The 27,273-nt window shown below is 38.6% G+C and overlaps 1 protein-coding gene across 4 annotated transcripts in view; it reads right to left on the bottom strand.

The window, feature by feature from the left end:
- Nucleotides 1-27,273, bottom strand: part of DCAF5 (DDB1 and CUL4 associated factor 5) — a 77,791-nt gene that overhangs the window by 46,121 nt on the left and 4,397 nt on the right. For all 4 annotated transcript variants that reach the window (XM_075502930.1, XM_075502929.1, XM_075502931.1 and 1 more), the window contains 4 exons: nucleotides 19,539-19,682; nucleotides 15,430-15,466; nucleotides 12,875-13,014; nucleotides 8,383-8,512 (listed from right to left, as the gene is read on the bottom strand). In XM_075502930.1, the coding sequence (XP_075359045.1) occupies nucleotides 8,383-8,512; nucleotides 12,875-13,014; nucleotides 15,430-15,466; nucleotides 19,539-19,650 (419 nt within the window). In that variant the 5' untranslated portion in view covers nucleotides 19,651-19,682. The remainder of the gene's footprint in view (nucleotides 1-8,382; nucleotides 8,513-12,874; nucleotides 13,015-15,429; nucleotides 15,467-19,538; nucleotides 19,683-27,273) is intronic.

Raw genomic sequence — 27,273 nt, 5'->3', positions numbered from 1 at the left:
GACATGCATCTAACTAAACTCTGAACTGTTCTCAAACTGCCTGTAGTTCTGGCAGCTACCACTTCTATTTCAAAACTGACAAAGGACTTGTGAACCTGAAACCTAGCTTTTCCAACTACACATCAGTGTAGCATTCTAACATAAACCACCTGCAAGACTTCTACGTCCTTAGATTATCATGAGTACAGAGATATTCCACACCCCTCTACAGAAAGAAGTCATGTAGTACATACAGTGTTTTCCTCTTGCCATCAGAGACCATTACACTGATCCAGAAACAAGAAGGTAATACTCCTCAGGTCTTTAAAAGGCTGTGAACTAAATGAAACAAGTGAAACTATAAGGCAAAGCAATCAGGAGCCAAGAACTGGATTTTCAGAAGTACTGAGTACCCATGATTTCCAATAGATTTTGACCAGAAGTTATGCATTCAGTACATTGTTTTAAGAGTTGAATTGTGTTTTCTTGCAGCACAACGACTAAGCTGAACACCTAGTAATTAGCACTTGGCAGAAAACACTCTGTTCAAGACAAAGACTTTAAAGGACACACTGTCAGCTGGAGACCAGCAGCACAGTACAGCCACATCCTTCAAAGTCCTCCACACACAGGCAAGATCAACATACCCCGACATTCATAAACATGCTAAGAGCAGCCCTTCCTCAAGATCCCCCTGAATCTAGTTAGTCTATTACAGAGAAGAAATTTCCATCTCTATATTTTGCTTACTGACCTAATCACTAGGTGATTCACTGATTTCTAACAACAGGTATTCTTCATGCACAGCTTGTGAGTTTGTTTCCTCTGAATTCTCAGTGCAGGAGGCAAATTTGATATTAGTTTGAAGTCCATTAAGAGAGCCTTCTTGATTGGTGTTTTTGAGACACAAATATTCATTTAATGTGAGCTAAAAAAGTTTGCTTAAAAAGGCTCTGAACTGCAGTTACTCCTCAGCCAAGACAAAGAAAGAAATCAAAGCTGAATTAATGTTCCTGTTTGGCTTTGTCTATAAAGCGTTGATGGAAAACACTGAAACTGACGCTCCTTTAACTTGAGCTTATTATGACTTGTATGATCAAGTTAGCTTTTAAAATATGCCGTAAGGTTTACAGTCACCAAGGGATACCAGGTTTGCCCTGGTGGTCAAGGATTTTTTTAACTAATCATTGGACTTTTTGAGTACGTTGACTTGTAACTACACAGACAGCACAGGCCTCCTAACTTTCAGAAGAATCTTAAAAAAGGTCTATCACATATAAGCATTTCTACTTCACTCAGAGCTTGAATCCAGCACTTGAGTTCTGGGAACAAAAGTGTTCCCAGAACTCAACACAAGACCAGTGTCCTGGAACAGTTTGTTGTACTGCAGGAACATAAAAAGTCAAGTGTCAAGCAGAAACACACTCTGCTTATTGTTTATTCTCATGAAACAGGCAGCCTTGGAAGGTAAATCACCCCCAACTTTGGTCAGTTTCACCTCTTCTACTTTGTAAAAAGCCACCAGCAATGCTTGTAAAGGAACATGCTGATGAGACAAAAAAGGGGAAGGTTAGTGTAGCAAAAGAAACTGAAGCAAGTAAAACAGTAATGCCATGAACAGCTGAACATACCCGATAGTTCACTGCTCCCCAAATGAGGAAGGTCTTGCTTCCTTCTTAACTCCTGTTCTCAGCCTTACAGGCCTCCCTTTCTCTTATCCATCATCTATGCTATTCACTGGGCCCACCCTGAACCTAGTTCATCTTGCTAGGCCATAAGAAAGCTACAAAGCTTTTCCAAGTTGATTTTCTAACTTCTCATAATGATGAGTCGGCTCAAAAACCAGGTCAACCACAGAATTAGTGCAATGGACATAGCAGGAATGAGGGCCTGGAAGCTTTTAGACAAGCCCTTCCAAGCTCACAAAAATGGCCCAAGATACGTATTTCTGACAGTGACACAGGACTCAGCATTTTAACCCTTGAACTGGACACACAAATGGATCCCACTCTGTAAAAAGCACAGGCTCAACACTCCCATCACAAGCAGAAAACACTTCTGTAACAGCCTTTTTGTAGTATGAAAACCAGTTTAAAAGTATGTGATGGTCATTAATAGGACAGGCCAATAATAATTTTGATCTCAAAAACTTCTAGATTAGTTGATGGGGGGGGGGGGGGGGGGGGAACACAACATAGGAAAAGAAAGAATTAAGGGGATAATTACCATATTTTCTTAGGGAAAAAAGCAGCCTTTTGATTCCAGTAAAAAGAAGGAGATGGGCACGGGGCTGCATGGAAAAGGGGAAGAAGGGAGAACATGAGTACCAAAAAATAGATAGAGTTACATAGTTGTTGCTTGAAATATATATGTAAACTGACTTGCTGAGTTGCCCCCAGCAATTCTGTAACAATACATATTTGCAATACATGTTTTATTGTAAATAGTTTAAGATGCACTGACTTGCCTTTTTTTATTTTCTTAAAAGGCACAGCTTCCAGACCCCATCTAGTGGTGTGAGTGCCTTACAACAGCCTCATTAATCAAGACCACATTCAAGCTTTTCAACACACTGTTTTTAAAAAAGAAACACAGTTGGTTTCAGTTTAATGTCCACCTGAAAGAATGGCAATACTCACACGTTCTAAAAATAGAAAAATAAGATTTCCAGAATCACTAGCCAACTTGTCATCATGCTGGACTTATATTAGTTCTATTTTAACAGTGCTTCATATGCTATTTTTGAGGAGCCAACCCACCACATTCAGATCTTATTAGTATACTGGGGAAGAAGGGGGGGAATCTCAATTGCTGCACTAGATCTGAGACAGAAGAGATATCAAGCTGTGAAGGGACTTTGGGAAAAAGCAAAATGAATCCGCCTCTGTATCCTGACTCAGTCAGCAAGACTAATCAAATTACGATTATTTGAAGTGAGCTAAACTTTTCACAATTCAGAGCTGTGCAACTGTCTCTAAATTTCCCCATGCATGCCAAGAAATGCTGGCTTTTCAATTACTTTCTTCAGTGTAGTAGCCAAGCATAAAGCACTCCCAGCTTCCCATCAGAAAGTTAACCAATTTCACAGTATATGAATCAAATCTACTCATAATCAGGACTATTTTCCTAACCCTAAAAATATTTTATTTTTAGTTTGTAGAGGTGTTTAGTGTTGCCTGACTAAAGAAGCAGATAAAACCAACTCTCCTGGCTGAAGGCATGTAACAGCAAGCTAGATGACAAATTCTCCTATAACCCAATTGGAGAAGAGCGAGGTATTTTGGAGAAAAATACTCTGGTGTAAAAATGCTCAGATTTTCTGGATAAATAAGTAGATGCAGCTCTTTTGATTCTGACAAGCAGTGGAATCTATATCTGAATTCTCTAACCTACTAGGATATTACTACTCCATTCAAGACTTTGAAAATTTAGAGCTATTAGTTTAAAACTGCACAGTTAGCCATAATCTACTGACTGCCATACAGGTTTAGAAATTAACAGCAAATCACCTCTTTTCTGACAGTGCACCATCAAGCTGAACAAAGTTAAAGAGAAACTATACCTCACCTGAGGAGCCTCTGCTGATTAAAAGCAGAAATTCAGCATTAAGCCTGATCCCTTCAAAAGAGTAAAGGCCAGCTGAATCCTGTAAGTTTATCAAACCTCACCTATATCTGTGAAGAGTATTACCACACCAGTGCTGTTGGTCATAACACGTTACGTGAAGGTATTGCTAGCTACAGTACTGCTATTGGCCACAAACAGCCAGTCTTTGGAATTCCAGGCTTTTCATTTACTTTCTGGATTTTGCAAGAGAGCAGTAACAGGATTCCCCAGAACAGTCTCCAGTTATGAGGCAAACTAAGTAGTGGCTGGATCAGTTTAACTCTGCTTCCACATGAGAACTGACAGAGAACAGGACAGTAGTTGGAGTAAATGAGTTTTACAAGAAGTGTTATACTAGCAGCAAATTATTAACTACATATAACCATTTCACCTTTCCCGTATTGGAGGAGTGCTGCAGTCCTTCTTAACCCACTGGAAGTTACTATTTTGGCAATCCACAGCAAACATCTAAAAGTATCTATACTTCTTCCGCTTCTTTCTACCCAGTTCAACCCCTAATCAAAACCCCACTACCCCACATCGTGACAAAACAGCTAAAGTTTACCTGATCTAGTAATGTCTGCTAGCACCACAGGTGGAATGATAGGACTGAAAAACTCCCACAATGGCCACAGTATTATGAAGGATTACATCGATACTGAAGGAAAGGAGGAATTTCCCTTGACAGCTTGTGGCATAAAATAAAGTCTTTCACAAGTGAACTTCGTGCACAGCAATGGAAATAAAAAGGTAGGCTAGGGAAGGAATAGACAGATCCTAGTTATATGTTGTGTTATTCAACAATCCCAGCAAGTTAATACTTCCACATCACGTCCCCCAAATGTCTCTATTCCCTCATCCTTCCTACACCTCAGGCAGTGTTACATTTTCTTGGATACTGATGACAGTGTAAAAGAGAGCTACAAACCTGTAGCGAAGCAAGGATTTCCACCATTAGCAGACTTTTTTGACAATGAGAAAAGCAGCTGATGCAGTAGCCCTTCTTTGCTGTGCTAGTGTTCTGGCATGCAAGTTACACAGGCAGCTTCCTGTTTATCCCTAGATTATGGAGAACTTCAGGGCTGTTTAACCCATTCTGCCTGAAAAATTCATCAGTCAAAATGCTTTTGGCATACATCTTACTCGAAACTACACTTTGTACTTTATTATTAATAAGAATATGGAAAAAATACACAAACTCCCTCACATACCAACTTCAGTTCTATGTAAAGTCTAACACAAATACTTACAGCATTATGTGGATTACTTCATCCTTAACAAATAACTTTTTTTTCATGATAATTAAGTTCACAGTGTATTTTCCCCAGAAGAGACTGTAGAAAACTAAAACGCACAGATGAAAACCTAAATTCTGGCTTCCACCTCCTCACTGGAGTGAGGATTATATCTTAACAGATCTACAAATTAATAAAATTGTTTCCTCATAAGACAAAGTGAATTGGCCCCAAATATGTTAAAAATCAAGTTCCATACTTCTAGATTAGCAAACTAGATCTGCAGAGACTGGTGGGAGTTTTGGCAAATGCTCTGTTACTTTAACAAAGACTAAAAATCCAGTCTAATTTATTTGAATATGAGGGACTCCAGCTTTGGCAGCCCACTAGCAGGACACAGCTCACTCTTCAGAGTCCTCTTCCCCGAGAGTTTCCTGGGAACAAACCACAGTGGCAGCAGAGTGCTTTAGGCCATTTTCTTTCCCTCAGCCAAGTGTACCCTTCTCACCATGTTTTGGGCACATCTCTGATCAAGCAAAGGAGGAAAGCCAATGGCTGTCACCTGCATCCTGCATTCGTTTATGCTACAGCTGCATGCTGCATTAATTTACATGTCACCTGCATCCTACATTCATTTAAGATTCATTATCACCTGCATTCATTTAAGTTACAGCTTGCTCAGCCCAAGTCTGAGGCTCTAAATATCAGTCAACAGCATTTATTCTGTGAGGAGCAGCCTGCCTCTTACTATTCACTTTCCTGTTTCTGAGTCCTCTGGGAGGCATAGGCTACAGGCAGGAAGCATGTGCCTATTTTATACAATGCATCACACCTAGTAGGTGCAAATGCTTTAAATTCCGTGCTTAAGGGAACAGCTGCGTGGTATGCGCGCTGTATGTTCAGCTGTACAATAAGGGTGTTGCACATTCCCCTATGCATGGAAAAAGGGGTGTGGCCTATCGACCTCAGAATTTCAGCACTGTAGTTGCAAGGTATGATGTTTAACCATCACCCTTTAGCTTTTTAATTGGATAGATTTACTTTGATCACATTAGGACCAGAAAAGGGTAGCTCTTGTCCATCAGATGCATGTGTACAAGCTTCCACCAATTTAATTTATGCAAGGCCTTCAAGACCACCCAGAGGTTATAACATAAGGTACCCTTTCCCCTCCCCTTCCATCATTCAAGAAAAGACTGTAGAATTCAGATTTCTCAAAGGTTATTAAGTCTTTCACGCTGGTGCTAAACCTGGAGAAATACAAATTACTTGCCAAGAAACATTACCAATTAAATTCTGTTATAGTTATATTTGGCATTAGAAAGAATAATGCCACAATACAGCTAAAAATGTGTGAGCACAGACTATTATCCCATACACACACAGTAACCCCCAACAAGCTCACAGCAAGCACTTTGCCTTGTCATTAAGACTGACAAAGAAGGCAGGATAGCACCTAGACTGGAGAACTTCTGGGTTTCCATGACCTGATAGCTGCTACCACCCCAAGCAATAGCTTATCAACACTTTCATATATAAGCTGAGAAACTTTTGGAGATCAAAATCTTAATGAGAATAGCTAAAAATAAGAAAAAGGTGCTATTTCTGCTATTAGAAAGCAGCTGTTAAAATTTGTAAGAGGAGAATTCCTTACTCAAGTAATCTGCTCCTGCATTTATCAGGGTCAACGCTTGTATCCTTAGTGATACTTACTTCCTCTCTCTATTCCTGTTAGCCTTGTACAACCTTTCCAGGGGTGACCCCATTTCACTTTGCTACTGAAGTGAAAGACTTCATCTAAATTTTGCATCCATATAGAATTTCTACTGATATAAGCTACACCACTCTACCAACATCATTCCTTTTACATTCACACTCTGAGAATAAATGTCTGAAGAGAGAAATGTTTTGGTGTAACTCCCTTTCAAAAACAAGACCAACTCAACCTGTGCAAGTTCTTAAATCACAAAATTGAGGTAGAAGCTGAAAAACAAAGAATCCTGCAAAACCAGTATGAGGACAGCTGGTTTGGCAAGAGGAAGCCAACTTTGTCCATATGAGTTCACAAGGAAAAAACAGGCATGAACTGAAGTTAAAATGACAGAAATTTTATGGCAAAAAAAACAGGAAACATGTTTTGTAAGAGCAAAATAACCCCCTATTTCTCTCCCTCTATCCAGTAAATGCTGAAGTTAGTTTGATGTTAGAAAGTTACTTACCAAGACCTAAACATAAAGAGTTTGACAAGGTAAGAGAAGATAGCTTAGACAACTTCCTAACTCCCTTCCAGTTAAATTTTATCAAACCTAAATTTAATAGCAGACTGTACAACAGCTGCCAACAAGGGCTCTGGCAAACTTCACAAATGTGAGCGAGTTCTAGAGCCACCAGCATCAGAATGCAAATTCTGATTCCAGCTTAAAAATAAAAGTCAATTCAAACAATTAATGTTTACAATTTAAGAATAATAAACCCTCCTGAAACCATAATTTGGCTGCTATTGTCATGGATGTCTAAGCATTTTAGAATTTTTTTTAAGCCAGTTTTAATTAACTTCATTTGAGATTGCTTTTCCTCTCTGTACATTACAAACCCAAGAATTTTTAGTGATATGCACTTCTAGATATTTCAAGAAATTCACCAATAAGGGGAGAGTCAAGTGTATGCTACGGAAGATTTTAAATAGCTGAGGCTACTGCACTGTAAAACAAGTACCACCTGGTTTCCCCTCTTTTCACTTTTTTGAAATTTTCCTTTCTATGCTTACACTTGTAACTGGAAACATGTACACGTTTCCCCCCTAAAAAGGAAAACATTTACTTGAGGTGCTCAATTTTTTATTTCTGATTATTATGATAAAAAAAGGAAATTACTTTCAAAATCTGAAAGATTGAAAAGGACTTCAACAGACGCTTAATCTCTCATGCATGTGAAACTCTGGTATCAGACATTGCATATGTCCACTTCAGAACACAGTCTAACCACACTTCATACTGCAAACTTACTCTCTTACTTTGTTTAAAATCCTGTGCAAATCTGGAAGGACATTATGCAGCCAAACTGATTATGCAGGTGTCCAGGAAGTCCTATAAAACTCTTAAGCATTGAGTAAAAAGCTGCCTTCACCACAACCTCTAGTCAGCCACTGAAAACTGAGCTGGGTAGAAAAAAAAACCTGTAAACCAGGCAGTGTCCACCATGGCTTCTTCCAGTATTAGCAAGTCCATGCTAAATATAATGATGCGAACTTGACACAACAACCCGAGTTAATCTGCAGTGGTGAGGCCAGGAAGGCTTCCAAAAAACCACTTACCTTAACATTGAAGATCTAGCCCCATTTTAAATCAAATTAGATCGTACATACGAATAAGAATGTTAATTATGCAAAATAACTTAATTCAGCATTACTAACATTGCTGTTAACTTTGTTCTGCATCTTTTCTTGCCATCGTATGTTCTGACTTAAAAAAAAAAAAAAAAAAAAAAAGAGAGAGAGTGGCATGCCATCACCCCTCAAGGGAAAGAAATAGCACAGCATAAGACAAGGACAGCCAGATCTTACCTCTGAGGTTTACGAATATCCCAGAGTCCCACACCTTCCTTAGAGTTGGCAGTAGCCAGTAATCTGGGTTCTACTGGATTAAACATCACACTGTGAAAGGCTGATGGGTAGTGTGCCAGGCAGAAGGGCTCTGTTGAAAAAGTTGATGTTTCAGACATAAGAACAAACAATGCATACAACTGTTCAATGCAATGAGTTTGGCAGCTTAATATGGAAACAGCATAACGAGATCTGAAGATATGGAGACATGTTCAAACCATTTCTCAAGCTGACACATCCAAAGCAATATAAAAACTGAGGTTTTAAAATCCACCCACGTGTACATTAACTTTGTCTAAATATGGGAAAGGACACATTGGATTTCAAGACGCCATTTTGCTTATGGAAGGTTATCAGAGTTTAAAACTAGCCACTTAAAGATCAAGTATTTGAATCTTCTTAAGGTTCATGACCAAATGGTCTTCTAACAAGGACTACACACGGCGGTGGGGGGGACGCTTCTGAAAGTTGCCTAGCAATAAATACCTGGAAGCTTCCACAGCTATTGATGACCACCCAAACTGTAAATGTAGCAGCAATTGCTTATATGGGAGAATAATACTACAAAAAGTGAAATAAGTTTGTATGGAACTCAGCTCAAAGCAAGCTGCCAACCCTGAGGAAAAAAGGCCTGCCACCTCTTAAGTGCTGTACAAGCAGCTGTACAAGTAGACGAGATTTTTCTTGCATAAAAATTTTGCTGTTCACACACAGAGTTAAACACATGCTCATCCAGACTCTCTCCCTTTCATCTTGATTAGTGTAACAAGACTGTGTTTGGCCTGCTACTCTGCCCTATTCATCCCGTCAAAATGCTTCCTCCAAGGAAAAAGCCTTGACTCTGTCATCCTTCTCTGTATATTTCTGCTAGCTTTATGGCTTTAGGCACAGTCTAATTCTCTTTGTTGTGTGTATCTTTTGTGGCATGCTGCCACTCTTTCACTCAACTAAGAAACAGGAATCAATGCCTATTTTGAGCCAGGGATTATGCCAGACTTTTCCATTCACTGTTTGTTTTGATGCAACCACTGTGTTGCTCACATGCTTGGGAAACTCTCTTACTGCCCTTATTTGAGCCACTGTGTGCAGGCACATTGAGCCCCACAAGCACCTCCAAAGGTACTTCATTTTCTTTCCTCGTATCTCTCATTAAGACATCTAAAACATGGTTAAACAGACAACCCTCCCAAATTCCCAATACCTTCTGAAACTACTGCCCATCAACCGAGACAGAATGAACGTTTACTTCTCCTGCCCCATCTGTATCTTCCTCTTATGCTCTATTTACAAGCTTTTTGACACAGGGACTTTCTTTTTAGTCTTCATTTAGCAGTGATCAAAACAAAGGTCTGACCATGGCTGAAGCTCCCTGGTGCTATTAATTGTCATAGCAGGCAGAGGTAAAGGGAAGAACAGGAGCCAACTTTTGTTCTGCCAGCCTGCCCCAAGGCTTTAGAGATTGCTGCTGGTCTGCCGGCAGCTCCAAATAAGGTTTAACACCAAAACTGACCTTCTACATTTGCATTATCAAATCAGATCCCTGCTGGGACATAAAAGACTGTGTTATTAAAATGGCAGCCCCCACTGAGAAGCAATGGCCTGCATTAGCTGGGTGGAGAGACAACATCAGATTGCCAAATAAAGGAGTTGTTTTTTAAAATAAACTTTTAATTTGTGTACATTTGTTTAGTCAAATAATTGTCACTAATTACTGGTGTTTTCCTTCATCCCTTTATTATAAATAGCCTGGCCTGGTACCACAGTTTTCTTCTAAGATATCGAAAGTTGTCTTTCAGCCTGTCAAATTAAAGAGAGATTACAGGAGCTAAACTAATGAGGCACTAAGTCACTTTAATGAAAAGTAGGGGGGTTACTTTTTTATTGTTCTTTATGCTCATTCACAAGTTTAGCTCTTATACACTGGAGTATGAAAATGTTTTTCAAGGGAGAAGCTCAACACCATCTCTAACAAAAATTAAAAGTGGGGTTATAAAAATTACTGCATAAATCACTCAGCAGTGAAAGACAGGGAGAAACAGAAGGGGAATGAATTAAAAGAAGCTTTTCCAGCTTCTTTTAATGCACTTTTTAAACTAGGAGGTTATTTGCAAGATTTTAATGAGCTGGCTGCTCAGGGTAACTAACTATACTTAACACTGGCAGGCATAGCGCCTATTCCCGTGACAATACCATTGCAGACAAGGGGATTACCCCAGTAACAAGCATTATATTGTAGTAAACATTGGCAGAGCTCACATATAAATGCTGACTCAGGACTCCTGCATAAGCACGCAAAAGCCCCTTATTTAAAATTCAGAGAACCTAAGACACTACTCCAAAAAAGCCCCAATTGTACCACAGCCAATACTTCTTCATTCCATTTTCACTGGTGAAGCCTTCTCATTCAAAGTCTCAGCAACAGTAAAAGCAGTAGCAAGGTTTAACTACAACAAAGAAGGACAAACCTCATTTCATACAATTTCAGAAACTCAGATCAGATTGGACATTAGCTTACAATACTGAGCAGCTTCATACAGATGCATTTAAGCATCCAGTCCCACCGACTGTTGACACTCGCTGTCAGCAACAGATCTGTCTCTGTTAGGAGACAGATCTTTATGGTGTAGAGTTCAGGAGAAGACAATAAAGGAGCATTTCACCATTTCTAATTTTTAAGCTGTATTCGGTGTCTGGTCTCATCACTTGGGTATTATGAAAACAGAAAAATAGGGATGAAGTGACACTTGGATTTACCAAAGGTAAATTAGTCACATCAGACTAATTTGATCTTTCTTTGATAAAGTAACTCACTTTTTATACAGGGGAAAAGTGGTAGATCTAATGAGGACTAAATTCACATGTGGTGTAGTATAAAGCTTAGCTACAGGCAGTTGGGATTAGCAAAGGGAGTTGCACGGGGTATGAAACTGGCTGAAGGGAAGACAACAGTTCACTGTGCTAGTAAGGGACTTTTGAGCAAGAGGGAGGTTATTAATGAGTTCCTCAAAGACAGAGAAGAGACATTATAAGTATTCGTATTAAAGTCTGTGATATACATATACTGAGTGTGTGCATTGCTTTTCAGAGTGTTTTAATAAAATTACCAGATGGGAAAGAGAGAAAGGGTATCACAATTGCACAAGAAAATCAGAATTCACAGTAAGAATCAGAATACCAAAAATTGAATGCAGTGCTAGTATGTTTAATTTTTATTTATACAAAGGCAATATGCCTGGGGTAGGGAGGGCATCAATAAGCAAACTACTCTGAGTATCCTGGTGGGGCTTATCAAGACCTAATTCTGGTTACTCACATTCAATAAAGCCCTCATGATACTAATGGCTCTAAAAGACTCCTATGAGACTATAAAGTATGTCGTTTCAGCTTTCATTTCCTAGTCAAAAAGGAACAGAATGGCAGTCTAGAAAGTTATCAAATTCACTAGGTATGGAAAAAGCTAATTCAGTTAAACAGCAACTTTGACCCAACAACAACAGTGTACAAATTGCCACAAAATACATAAGCTGGATTTCAGTGCCATAAACAACTTTCCTGTAAGACCAGTAGAAAATATGAGTTGAGGCAATTGCATTTAATCAGCTTACAAAAAAAGATGAAAGTTTATTTTAGCTAGGAAGGAAGGGAACCAGATTCTGTACTCCTGCAGATTGCTCAGTTTTAAATTCTCAGCTTTGTGTTCTTTAGGATGGGGTAAACGCACAACTTCATTTACTGAAGTATTACTTAAGTATTCGTATACTAAAATTAAATTACTGAAGTATTCCTCTCCAAATTATGTTCTAAACCGAGATTCTTCAGCTTTAAAACTGCAGCTGTAAAAACACAGATTGCAGTGTTTTGAGAAGCTGCAGGTTTGTTACATAAATCAACAGTATTCAGTTCGGTTTTAGAAAACAAAAGATTGAAGTAATAATTCAACTTCCCTGTTATCACATAAGGGCTCTAAGTTTCCATACAACCAGAAAACATTATGCATAAGAACAATTCTCAGTGTTACAGGGAGGTATATAAATAGCTTTGGAAAACTATTCAAATCAAAATAACAGCTTTCTGAACATCCAAAACTTTTTTATCCCAGGCTATAGACAAAACCAAAAAAAAGTCCACATTCCTAATTTATTTCAAGTTTAGCAAGATGTTTTAATTGAAGAAACATGTCCTCCACTGCTTCTTTACTCAAGTTAAAACCTATTCATACCAAGGTCTATGGTAGCCTGCACTATATGCTGGTACTTTATGAAGTCATTTAAGACAGTAATATTGAACTGTAAAGACCAGGGCTTGCCTATCACCGGCCACAAGAATTATGCCTCACTTTCACCCTTCTCTAACACTCCCTGTCTCAATTGTCCCAGATAAACGTGACTTTTCCAGTCCCTCCCTTGCCCAAATTCTTCCTAAATCAATGATCTTTTCCATCTAGAGATCTCACCTCCATGGGAAGACTCTCGGATGTCCCAAATAAGAACCCGGCCATCATCTGATGAACTGGCAAAGATGTTGTCATTTACTGGGCTCACTGAAAGGCCATACACTGCATCTTCATGGGCGAACACATCCAAGGTCTCAGTGCTGGAAAAAAGACATGTAATATTATCACTCTTTCTTCTTTTGCTGTTGTTTTAAAAAGCAAAGTATTTACAGCTTTATCTACCTAGTAATACTTAGTGACAAGGTTTATGTAACATTATAAGAAGACCCTTGTGTTTAATTAGAGTAAAAAACAAACAAAAAGCCCATGTAGAATGATCAAGATATCATGCTATGAGGAAAAAAAAATCCTCAGACCAAACCCACACATTAAAAACTCCAGAAACTGCAAGATGCTATGGAAATCACATTGTATTAGATTAAGCTTGGGAGGAGGTAACAGAAAGGGAAAGAGGTCTTGGGACCTGTGGACTACTTAATGTAAAAAGGAAAACAAGACAGAAGTTCATTCTTTAATACAGGCTTCTGTATCGTCCAAAAGTTCAGTTGAAGTTCACAAAAGAGCAACTTTCCAGCTGGCATTTTTAATAAGTTTTCTTGGTTCTCCAGGACAGACCAGACCTGTATTTTTTCCATGTAGAAAAAGCAGCAAAAAAAGCCCAAAATAAAAATAAGTCCCTAAAAAGCACCTAGATTTCAGCCATTCTGCAGCTATAAAAAAGAAAAAGCCTGTTCTCCATTCTTTTCCCAACTTTTTAGATCATTTAAAAAAGAGGAAATAGTGGCATGGAGAGGCCAAAAGCTAAAATACTAAGAAAGAAGAATCTGGTGTTGTTCTCTTGCTTTGGCAAAACCACTTTATTTCTTTAGAGAATACACTTGTATACAATCCCCATACCTCATGGAAACTCCACCAAAGAGATCCCATATCAAATCAGTGTTTTGCTCACATGGCAATTGATGTTCTTAGTGACAGATTTACTAATTCTGTCTCATGGACCATTAATAGAAAGGCCAAAAAAGCAGTAAAAGAAAAAGCCTTTTAAAAGTATGAAAAAGCAGTTGATAGATCAAGTGTTACCATTCAAGAAGACAGAGTAACTTTCTATAGAAATCAATCAGAATTCAATGTGTCAGACCAGTAAGGTTTCTTTCAGAAGATCACACAAATAGCCTTAGAGGAATTAATTCTGTATGCATTACAACTGGACTTAGCATACCTAAAAAAAAAAACCCTGATACCAAAGCACATTAAAAATACATACATATAAAAAAGATTTGTTAAAACATCTAAGCAAGACATAGCAGGAAAAAAATGAGTTACATAGGAAATTGTCAAGAACAAAGATCTTGTGGAAGCTTGAAAAGTCAGAACACAATAAACACCAGCATCTAAAATTTCGACATTTCCACATTTAATTAAAAAAAAAAACAAGAAAAACAAAACACCGAACAAAAAACCCTTCCAAAAACAAACACCCCCCAAACGAAACAAAAACCACACACCTCCCCAAAAAACCCAAAAACCCAAAAAGTCAAACCAAAACAAACAAAAAAAGAAAACCACCAAACAACGTAATATTCCTGAGAAAGCATTAGAAGAGTGAGACAAAGTGACTTTTGCCCAGCTCTCATGTAAGATTTATACAAGAAGTAGATATAAGGTATGATGGAAGGCAGATGAACACTGATTAGTTCAATGCAAAAGGCTTTGGAAAAACCTAGCAAGAAATATGTCCAAATTATGTTAACCAGGATGCAGGCAACTCAAAAAGATCTAAGGTTTTATATTTCTCTATTCTTACATATATCTCTTCATGTTTTTTCTTTATACTTGATTTTCTTGAGTTCATGTTATTTAAATGGTCATTGCTTAAATCTGTAGAAGTTACTACTAGAGACCAAAATTTTAACTTTATCATTTTTCTACTTCAAAAGCAGTAAGCTCAAAAGACATGATACCTAGAGAACTCCAATCTAATACATTACCACTACTGTATTAATTATATCTTGACTAACAGCCTAATCTTGATGTAGCACAACAAAGCCTAATTCCCAACTGCTTTGCAGTTTTGGTAAAAAGTAAGTATCAAAATAAATATGCTTCATATTAGCATGGAGAATCGGGCAGCTGCAGCCAAGGTTTTAAAAGGTAGTTAGGTAGGCCCGAGCACTAGCTATCTTAAATACAAGTCAGGTGAGTGTTTCGAAAAACAAACTAAAAAGCCTGTATGTGCCACAATACTTGTATATGTGCCAGAATAATGTGGCTCTGAAGCTACTCAGAACTTACTATGCTGCCTGTAGGACAGCATATGTATTTAATAACCATTCTCTTTCCCAAGGTCAAAACAATGCAGAACCCAAGTGCTGAAAAAAAATGGGGTGATGGGGAATACTTCATTCCAGATACGAATTTAGATAAATAAAAAGCATGTTTCAAGATTAAAACAATGTGCTCTTCTCCCAGACTATTAATTTAAAACAAAAAGTGCCTCCAGTGAGTTGACATTAAGCGAGCTCTTGAAACAGTGGAAACACAAACTTTGTATTTACCTTTCAACATCATGGAGTATAACTTGCTCATCATTGCCTATAAAGAGAAATATAAACACTTAACATCACATTCCAGTAGTTAAAAAGCATTATAGTAAAAAAAAAAAAAACCACAGTATTTTTTTTTAAATTTTTATTTTGAAAACAAAACTGAAGCAGAGAGAAGACCAGTTCAGTTGCCAAGTGGTCAGCCCTCTGCTCAGTTATGTGAAAGGCTCCATGTGACATTTCCAGTCATGATCAAATGCACCAATCCATTCCATCTGCTACTGCTCAACAAATAATTCTACTTAACTGTGTTACTGATCATTGTTCAGTTTGAGCTTGAGTTTTGGGAAATTTTCAGTAAAAAGAATATTATATGAAGCAGCAGAACACCTTTGACTCTCATGCGAATACACCTTTCTTCCTGCTCACAGGATGCTCCATAAAAAGATAATGGAAGGTGAAAAGAGATGCCATGAGCAAAACACACTGGGCTCCCAGCTCAAATGTCACCGGTTCACACTGTCAGCGTTCAGGGTTTTGCAACCATTGAGAAGGCACGAACGTGACAGCCAGTGTAATTTCTTTTGTATTAACAAAAACCAAACCAAGTAACCAGACAATCATGTCACTTTTCTTTGATCACATCCATTGAATACAATGGAAACTAAACACATGCAGACTAAGAGGGTCACAGATACAAAGTAATTCCACTAGCTCATGCAGTGTTTTTCAAGCTATAGCAACAGAATATTTTTTTAGTCTCTGCACTGAATATTAATTTATCTAATTTGGCACCTCCTCTTTAGAAATATTTAAGGAGACACACATTTATATTTAATTCAGAAGGAAAAAAACAGAAAGCCCACGAAGTCATATTTTTATGCTCAGTATGTCTTTGTAGTTGCAATATCAAGTTGTGAAGCTTTCCTAACGTACACCAAAGCTAGAGGTTCAGAAGGAGCAAGATTTCATGTTATGATTCTTAAGTGTTCAGTTGACTCAGTTTTCATTTATCCTATACACATTTCAATTTGTATTCTGTCCCAACAGAAGAAATATGAGAAAGTTTCTCTTTGACTAATGAGGTGTGAGATTTTTCTACATCCACTTGCTCTTTGCACAGGCTCCTAGTTAAATTGTGCCAGCCTTAGATTACTGCAGTAGCTCATCTTTTCCACGGTACAATAAACAAGTCACTTACATGTAAGTGTCCTTTGATCATTAATTGCAATGGAAACTGCCCATTATACATTACAGGCAAGGTTTATACCTAGTAAAACTACTCTAGTGCCTATGTATTTCACCAGTGAAAAATGTAGCCTAGTTTCTCCAGTGACAAAACTTCCTCCAGCAGACACTGCTGCTCCTCACTCTCCATACAGTATGAACACGAGAATCATTCTAGATGCCTGGCTTCAGGCCTCTAGTCATCATGGGATCAACCTTCCCTTCCATCACAAGCTCCAAAATGGGAAAGAAAGAATTAAAGGAGGGGGTGTGCAGAATAACCACTGCTTCTCTGTTTTATGTGTGGGAGGAGGAGGTGGTGACAAAAATCTAACCACAAACTGCTTGGTTGCTTCTGGTAAGGATTCATCCCTGCAGAAAACATCACTGCTGTTCAGCCCAGTAGGGTTCCCACTAAGAATGTTTTACTATAACACAGGAGAGTTCACTCTTCATTGAGAATAACTGGGTTGTAATTGTATACGCAACTCTCCCATTTACAATCTCTCTTGTTTTGATAACTGCAGTTACAATGATCAGAAAGACAAGAAGTATCTGCCATTCCCTTCAATTATACCTGTGAGGATGAAATACTGCAGAGCACATACAGAGGAGCACAGTTAAGGTGACCTAAACCCCATATCTGTCACATCAGGCCTCTACAGAAACAAATTCAGTTCCCTGTAGGTTTATTTCAGCTTTTCATATACCTAACATTAAACACAGGAAAAAAAAAAGTCCATGCAGTTTACTAAGAGGGGATCTTTCATTTCAAATGCTGCTCTACTCTCAGTGTGTGGGGACAGAGAAGGACAATAGTATTCTTCAGGGATGGGAACTTCTTTGGTATCTTGAGACAGTTTTTTCTCCAGCGATTACATGCAAAACACGGTCCACTCAGTTCCTGCCTTCCATTTTTATAATGGCTACATGTGGTGCATGCTACACATGCGCTCCTTCACAGGAAAGAGCTTTGAAATACCTTGGATGCAATTCAATTTGTACTGAAGTGGAAAATCCTTTCTCCTCTGCTATCAAGAGCTGCTTCAGGGAAAGGTCATTAGATCCTAAGTCATTAGTTGTTGGCAGCTCTATTTACACAATGAACTGAGCTCTGTGCACCTTGTGCTAGTTTCCATACTCTAATTTTTAGTGTTTTTTTGAAGTATTCTGACTTCCATGATTTGAATACAACTTCAACTTCAGTATGGGGGGGGATGATGACCAATAGATCTTAGGACCCTCAATTCTTTCAGACCTTTTAAGAATCTCCCAGAACATTGTTGAGTGAATAAATATAGTTAGCCCCATTTTACCGACAGAGATAAAACAGATGGTACATCTAGGCCATGCAGCAAAATGACTCTTTACAAGGAATCCAAGAGTCAGACTCACAACCCTTGCAGATGAGCTCTGTGAATCTTGGTGGAGCAGCTGAAAGAGTTCCTGACTCCTCCAATGGAAATAATTTCTGGCAGAGGCACAGTGTGTTTATGCAAACTGGAGGAGGAAAAAGTGATGAGAACGGCCAGTTTGCCTGTGCATCAGCTGTCACAGCTCATCTAACCTGGCATCTTAGCAAAAATCCACCATAATCAATGATGTAAATCTTTAACTGCAGGTGTTAACTGCAGTGGCAAGGTACAGTTAAACCACTCTGCTTCCCTGATAGCAGGGCCCAATGGACAGAAGGTTGAGTTGGAAATGAGAAAATACCATTACAGCTGCTCCAGCAAGATTTGGCACAGTTAATTCCTTGAATATTCATGTAAGGTTCCATTTGTCTGAATTCAAACTAAAGTAAAACAGACTCCAGCCCAAAATTTCATTGGAATCATTCATGCAGATACATTCATTTGAAGACAGTGTGGACTGCTGTCTTTCTCATAAAACAAACAGCAGTCCCCAGAATCAGAAGATAAGCATCACTGACATTTTTGGGGTTTTCTCCACCTGAGAAGTATATCTGAATCATTTTGTCCTTAAAATTTGACACCATCTTAAGCTTTGTCATGCCTTTTTCCCTAAGGGTTGTTATAGTTTTAACACAGCGTTGAAGGATGGGAAGCTTCCACCAATCACATGCGCTTAGAATCAATTTATAGCATTGATTTGCAGTTCACAAATCTTGGTTCAAAAAGGTAATGAAGTGCTCTGACCAAGTAGTCTCATAATATCCTAAAATAAGTCTAGCTGTATGTTAATGGACATACTGATGAAAGATACAAACTCCTGTCCATTCTATTATCATGTCAGATAGAGGAGATGAAATACAGCAGAAAATGACACTGCATTTTGACAGTCTTGTGCCTTTTTCTTCTTGATTCAATTTTCCTCCCTACCTCAACACTTCAAAAATCAAGTGGTGAAATGAACCTAAATGCTAGGGGTTATTACCCCAGAACAAGTACATATCCACTTTCCTTATATTAGTTTTAAGACTGAATTAAACTTTCTGTTAAAAAGTGGATTTATATTAAAAAAGATTAAGACTATCAACGCCAATTAGAGCCCAATGTGCCAACCGTCCCAAAAGGTTGAACAAAGGTTGAACAAAGGTTGAACAAAGGTTGAACAAAGGTTGAACAAAGACCATGTTCTGCAGTCTGTAGCACATGTAGGGGCAGACTGGACCCAGGGTTCTCATGATAGCTTGAGACATGATGCGTTTACACCAGGGTTTGGGAAAAGGAGAAGCATGACAAAACTGAAAATGTTGTGTTAGCTAAAGAATTCCCTGTTCCCCAAGAACCTTCAGCTGCTGATTAAGATCCAGATCCTTAGGGCACTATGGAAAAGACCTTTCACGTGGGGCAGGATCTTGCTCATGACTTCTACTCTCAGGCATTCACAATGCAAACTCCTGTGAAATAAGGGTGCTCTTCCTTCCTTACCTCCAGAGAACACTTTTGTATTGCCACTGTTGAAAGCTAGGCAGAAGATATTAGAGTGATGCTCCCCCTTCAGCTGAACTGGTTTGACTCTTGAGTGGATGGCTTCTTCCATATGCCAAAGTAAGACCCGGCGGTCATCCCCTCCTAGAGGAAAGAAAGGAAATGTGCATTACTGCCCAAGCCACGTGCAAACTGATGACAGACAAGTTACTTAACGCTGCAGTTATTCATAAAAGGCTTTGCTGAAACCCTAATTAGCATAAAAAATTTTATACGTCGCAAGGGTTTGGATAGATAGACACGCACTTATATTAAGGTGCCATGCAGTCAGGTATTCAATTAATATTAATGAAAACAGAGGAATCAGAAAGAAAAGTTTGGTTTAAACAGCTGCCATTCTGCCAACACATAGTGACAACCTATAGCAACCTGGAGACTCAGAATTTTACTGGTATGTAAAATTCTATAGCAAACAGTAGATGAATTACATGCCAAATATGCATGTTGGCAAAATGCTTCTACACCAACTCCTTGTTGCCAGTATCGCTTATGTTATTCATGAAACAGGAACTTTTTTCCTCTTTCACTGACAACTGTATCTCCTCTAGCAGTCTTTGCAAAGCCTTCACAGCATAGGCTGGCTACAGGAGTGGCATGTGGCCATGAAAAGATTTTACTGAAGCATTCAGAAGTCTTCAGCATGCACAGTTATGTCATGCTTCTAGATCTGTAAAGGTTAAGACAGACATTTCTGAGGTGAACTCCTGACAAAGAGAATAACTGGGGAGAAGAAGTTCAACTCTCCCTTGCTTTACAGCTTGCTGTACTTCTAATTGCTTGCCTAGGTGCAGTTCTCAGGTCAGAGCTCTATGCACAAATATATTTAAGTGCCTCCTGCTCTGTCTGGTAAACAGTCAGATATAAATATTAGACACTGTTCATGCTTTAATTGCATAAAACTATTGTTTATTAGGAAGAGAAAAAAATTCAAGATACTATTGCATTGGACACTCTCAACATCAATTTTGGATACCTGTAAAAATCTGAATAAAGCTTCTTCAAGTCAGACTCAAAATATTTTTGGTATCTGTCTTTAATAACAAACAAAAGAGAATGGCATCATAAGTCAAAATTGCCACTAGAAACATGCTGATTTCAGTGAAAACATTTTACTGCTTCTTTGCACAACCAAAAGCATAAACTCAGTGCCTTCTGAGCTGCTATCCACAAGGAAAAAGGCATGAAACAGAGACAAAAGGAAACTGAAATTAATTGGTCTGCAGTTTACTTCAAGAAGAGGCAAATGCATAAATAGAATTCATGACTACTGTTAATCAGATTTCTTAAAAATTTTCACATCATATGCTATTAAGAAGTTTTCCCATGGAACTGAGTTATGTCAAACATCCTTTAAGTTAACAGTCTCTCAGCCTTTAAGTTTCCTAACAGATTTTATGACAATCACTTTGATAGGCAGTACAGCTACATGTTATGCTTACCCATGCTCCATGAAATTTATTGTGTATTCCTCCTCCTGATTTTGTACTTTACAGAGCAAACAAGAAAAAAACGATAAGAAGATTTGTGATGCATTTGATAACTACTGGGAATAAGAGTCAAATGTGATGGATCCAGAAAAACTCACCGTAATTTATGGCCAACTAAAGTGATGGGAGCTTAGATTCCTTTCTGTCTAGAAATAGGTGAGAAAGTTATATTTGCACCCTGGTGACTGCAGATGAGCTAGTAATACGGAGACATAGAAATACATGACTGCTGAAACATATGACCACATTAGTCACACTAAAATCAAGAAGTGATTGTCACACTTGAAGTGGTTACTTTCCAAAGCTGCCACAGCCAGATCTTAATGTTATCGCTACCTGGCAAACAATTTAAGCAACATTTAAGGCTGGTGAACACCAACATTGCTTCTATCAGACTACATTTATTGTCTTTCAAGACTTCTGTAAAAGACATTTCAGGGCAAAACATAATAACATACTGTTGTTAATTGTTACCATAGCAAACCAATTTGTAAAACCACTGCAGTAAGTCTACACATCCTCCTACCTGACAGCACAGCCATCTAGGTGTCTCACTTTAACAACAAACTTCTATTCATTGCCACTACCCACCTAGTCCAGATACTAACAAAATTAACAAAGATATCAAAGACAACAAACATGACTGTGGTTACCAGCACACATACAGTAGGGTAAGAGAAAAATTGCAACCTTTGCAGAAAAATCTTTGACGGTGTTAAAAGTTGCCACTACCTTCTTTTTTATAAGTTCCTATACCTTAGTGCCCGTTTCCTCTGTCTCCAGCTTAGAAACAACTCTTCATACCGAATCCAAATGTCTCTCTCTTCCCAGATACCTAGATCTCCACAAGACCTTGGTACAAAGGGCCCCGCTACTGAGTATCCAACACTACAGCAGTCTGAGAACTATGTTTGCCTTGGTGGTGGCACATGTTCCACAGTTTAGGAGCTTTTAAATGTTCCCCACACTCGTGCAATTCTGTCCTTTCTCCATCTTTGTATTGTCTTGCACATACTTGTCTTTGAGAACTTCTACAACCCTGTTTTATGCCTCAGTTTTATTCCTCTCATACCCCATTGAGACATAAAAGTTTAATAAAATGGTAAGGTTAACTGGGTTGGAAGCATGTTCCCTTGTAACTCCAATTCAGCTATTCCAGAAATACTTCTGACTTAAGGCCAGTTCCACCAGAAAGAAAAAGCCTTACCAATGTGTCCAGTCACAGAGGAGGATTTATGGCAGAAAGACATTTTACCAGTCTCCACATGCTCATACAACAGAACAAGAAGTGTTAAGTCACAGGCAAATACACCCAAGAAAAGGCAAGTCTTGTGTGACTGAAACCAGGAGAGGTGCAAACCAGCAAATGCAATCTCCACTACCAAAACCTGGCTCTTTGAAGGTAGAAGGAGAGGGAAGAGAGGAGGGAGGCACACACGTATGGACAGGTATACAGGGAGATAGCAAAGAAAATGTGAATATATAGAGCTTTTACACTCTCTAGAAAGGAATCATGATTCATCAGACACAAAGTGTACGCACATTATGCAACATAAATTACAAGTCTGAGAATTATAGAAAACTCCAGGCCTATAGCATTCATTCTGTACAGCTGATCAGTGAATGCAGATTAAGACGCTTTCAATTTATGGTGGATTTATTTTGCACATACACCAATTCTACAACATGTGAAGCAGAAGCCACTCAACACTTCTCAAAAAGCACTGGGCTCACTGCACAAACTTGTGATAACTCCGCAATGCTCCCCAAAAGAGCATAACTGTGTATGGTGAGGGTATGTTCTTGACATGATACAGAGGATATACCAACAGCAACAGGTTTACTACACCTCTGGGAAACCTGGATATATGGCCTCATATGAAAACACCTTAGCCACCAGGGGTCCACATGTGGATTTTCTAGAAATTGAAGCCCCACAAAGTCTTGAATTTGTCATTTTTCAGTTCATGGTGTCAGAAGTAATAAGTTTGACATCTACAAAGTGGAAATAGCTTCACTTCAATCTTATTTTGCTGATTCTGTTTAGGACTGCATGACTGACAATTTGAAAAGTAAAAGTTTGTGTGACCCAACTAAAAATCATACAATGCCATTCTACAGTTACTTTTCAGAAAGGAACCACATTTTAAAAGATGTAATTAGTCAAGTACTTCAGTGTTTGTTATGGGTCAAACGTGCTTCTACATTCAAAATCAAAGTCAGACAGGAAGAGATGTCAGACCAAAGAAGTATTTGTTGTCAGAGACTGGAAATTTTATCACCTTCCCATATTACTCTTAATGTAGAGAAGAGCAGTATTCCTTTTTTTTTTTTTACAAGCACACACGAATGAAAAATATATAAACACACATGTTTCTTCTCCTTCCCCAAGTCACTGGAAGACTTTGTTAATGCTTTGGGCCTTCTGACTAATGTTGATGAGAGACACAGGCAGGATTAAGGAATTCTACCTAGAAGATACATAACAGAACACACCTAAAAAAGAAAGCTTGCATTTCAAATCTTGGGATAGTTACCCTGAAATAGATTCTTAAGTAGACAAACGCTTTGTGTTCACCCTTGACAATCTTCTAGTTGCTGTTGACCCAAAGTGGAGCTCCCAGAAGAATTAGAAGTGCCTTGTCTTCTTCACAGTTTGCCCGCTTCAGAATGGTTTGTGCATGCCGCACACCCCAAGAGTTGGGGGAGGGGGGGAGAAGGGCTCCCCCCCCAAAGTTCTTTCTTTTGTTTTGGCTTGGCAGGGGTTTTTTGTTTGTTTTTTAAAGTAGCACAGACAAACACTATAGGTAAAATATGCCTATTCTAGATAACTGAACAGGTCCCAAATGACTCAGCATGGCATATATTTCAGCACAAACACTGCCTCCACAGTTCCTAAACCAAAGCATTCTAGGTTTGCCCTGCTTTTGGACTAGTTCTTCCCAAAAAAGTTTCCTGATCTGGTTACCTTCTAAATAGGTAATCACTAAATTTATACACAATTAAATTTGGAAGAAGAGTCTACCTGACAGTAACAGTGGTCTACCTGTAGTCCAGGACTGTTCTTATTAGTCTAAAATGTTTCGAAGGGGGCCAGAACATACCCTTGCCTAAAGCAAATCTAGTCTAAAGAGTGTCTGCACAGCTCATGAAACACATTTGAGCTTTTGTGTGCTAACAGAAGCACTTCAAAATCACACCAGTCAGGACTTAAAACCTGCGGTTTTGAAGTGCATTAACCTTGCTGATTGTGGACAAAGCTCAAGACCGCTACTCCTCTTTGTCTCCTATATACCAGGTCCAGTCACTGAAAAACCTACGTGGCAAGTGGGCAACACTTCTAAATCTTAACATAAAAGATTAATCTTATCGCCTGTATCTACTCAAGAAGTTGCATGAATCACAGAAAGTGGGATCGGACAGTATTTCAAGAAGTTGATCACTTAGCTGACCCTGGCCATCGGCAAAATGCCAGACTGTATCAGAATTATTCCCAGCAGATGTGTGTCTAGTTTGTTCTTAAAAAAACACCACTGAGGTAGATTTCACACTCTCCTTAGGCAGCCTATTTCAGTGCTTCATTATCCTTGCCATTAGGCAGATTATCCTAGTATCTAGCCCGAGGGTGCAGTTTGACGTTACATATAATCCCACTCCCCCTTGCCATGTGCTCCTGCTATTTTCCCTCCCATTGAATTCAGTGGTGATGCAGCCAGAGGCGAGCAGGTTAAAGAAGTTGACCTGACAGAAAATCAACTGTCAGACAAACAACCTCTCCCTCCCTATTCCTTCCTCCTGTTCAGATGCTTCCATCATACCACCTTACGACTTTAAGCTATAAAAGCGCCACATTACAAACAACGGAGAGGATAAAAAAGTGAGTGAACTACAGGACAAAGAGGACGTGTAAGATCAAATAGCATCCTAAAATCTTTCTTCCTATAATTTAAGACCATTTCTTTGTCCCATTCCCAGTGGACAAAGAAGAGTTTACAACTTTATGCAGTAATAATTAAAAACACCTTTATGCACCTTAAGACTTGCATCTCTACTCTGCTTTTCCTTCTGTAGACTAAACGGACCCCTTTCTTTCAGGCTTTCATTCTTCTAGATCTCTGATCATTCCTCATACCCCCTTCTGAACTTTCTCTAGTTTGGCTACATCCTTCTCAAAGTACAGTGCTCAAAATTGAGCACAGCACTCCATCTGAAGCCCCAACAGAACCAAATAAAGCAGGATTACTTCACACGCTTTACCATACCTGATGATACTTATGTTGTGATCTAGTATCACATTTGGATCCTCTTCTACATGACCATGGTCTAGTCTCCATAGTGTATTTGTAGAGTTGACCATTTTTATTCACGTGCTGTACTTTGCACTTGTCCCTATCAAACCACATGCCATTTTTTTCCAGGCAATGTCTCTTCATTAACTTTAAATTCAATTGAAATTATTGCTGCCTTTCCTGGTATCACCTTTACACTTTGTAATTTCTCAGACATTAATGAAAACATCACGTAGTAACTGGACCTAAGATCTCTCCTCACACAGAATTCTGCTTGATACAAAGAGACTAAGATCAAGACCACCCCTCTTTAAAACATACTTGATACACAGTCCCCTTAATTCAGAAGTAATATTCCACTACCTTTGCTAAAGTCACCTCATTCCCCTGTTTTAGGCTCACGCGCCTTCACATTTACATGGCAACCAAATGACAGATGAATTTCCAGTACCTTCTTGCATCTCTACGAATTTATGATCATAGAAGAGCTATTAATTTTTGCATTATCTGGTGAGGGAAGAAGAAGCCAAGAGAAAAAGAACATATGCATGGATTAAGTAAGCCTCAGATTACAGTACTTCCCAGAAGTTATCTTGAAAGTGCAGTTTAAAGCAGGGAAAAAAAAAAAGTGGGAGGTTCTGAAAAAGATACTCATGTTTGTAAGAGATAGCAGGCATGAAAAATGACAGTCAGATAAACAAATAGGAAAACATATCCACCAAACTTGAGGATGGGAGAAAGAAAGCCTATTACACAGACTAAGTAAAGATTACTTTTAAGAAGTTAAATTGCAGAAGGAGATGCTTGGCATATCTGAGGGAAGAAGTCAGTTGCATATCATTGCATGGTGAATTTAATTTCCATGCACGGACAGCCATGTGTTTCTCAAACTGTTAATAGAAAAATACTACCACCTAGTATATAAAGTGATTTAAAAACACATTTTGTCCAATGAAATCTCTCAACTCCATCCAGCAGCTAGTTTTAACTAATTTCAGCCCACTTACATATTTCTTATATGTTAAGCTTTCCTCTTCTCTTGTGTCATTCTACAGATAGGTCTTTTCTACTTGTCACATTGCATCTTCTCCTGAGTATCCACCTCCTCCTTTCATTTCTCTCAATTTTCTTTAATTCTTATCCTTATGCCTGTCCTTTCTTCTAGCACTCCTGCCCCAAAACGTTAGTGTCTCTCTGTCTCTTTCTCCCCCTCTGTAAAGTGACACTGTTGAGTTCCACACAGGCATAGCAAAAGCCTACAGACTGGCCCCCAACCCAACTTGTTGACATCAGTTTTTTTACTTCAAAACATGGTTAGGAACAAAATTAATTACTATTAAATCTGTAATCTCCAATACAAGATTTAAAGAAGTTAAGATACCAAAAAGTTTCAAACATGCTTTCAAAAGGCCTGCTGAGGCTTGTCTACACTTATGTTGTCTCCAAAATCCTAACAGGAAAACTATTTGGAATGGTAATGTAAACCCTGTTTAAGCAGTTTGAAATGTTTACTGAAACAGTAATCATTAGCCTTTACAGACTTGCTTCTGGGAGATACATTAAAAAAAAAAAAAAAAAGTGGGACACATACCCAAAAAAAGCATTCCAGCCAATACGGATGAGAACAGCACTAATTTGGATGCAGGCTAGCATTTAAATGGCATTAGTATAGCCACCACAAATGCACTGTATCAGCTGTACTTAAAACAGCTCTAACAAGGTCTAAGTTGTTAACAAGTCAATTAGCTGAAGCAGACTTCTCTAGGTTAAGAATATACATATTACTTAAAACTGAACGACTGAAGAGACTGCTTGCACTCTCCCTTTTCACATACTCCAATATCCCTGTTAACTCTCTTAGCTGCTATAAGCGCAGATGGAGGCATCTAACATCTCATC

Source organism: Mycteria americana, chromosome 5 (genome assembly GCF_035582795.1).
Source record: "Mycteria americana isolate JAX WOST 10 ecotype Jacksonville Zoo and Gardens chromosome 5, USCA_MyAme_1.0, whole genome shotgun sequence".
NCBI classification, from domain to species: domain Eukaryota; kingdom Metazoa; phylum Chordata; class Aves; order Ciconiiformes; family Ciconiidae; genus Mycteria; species Mycteria americana.
This window is presented reverse-complemented; position numbering and strand designations above follow the sequence as displayed.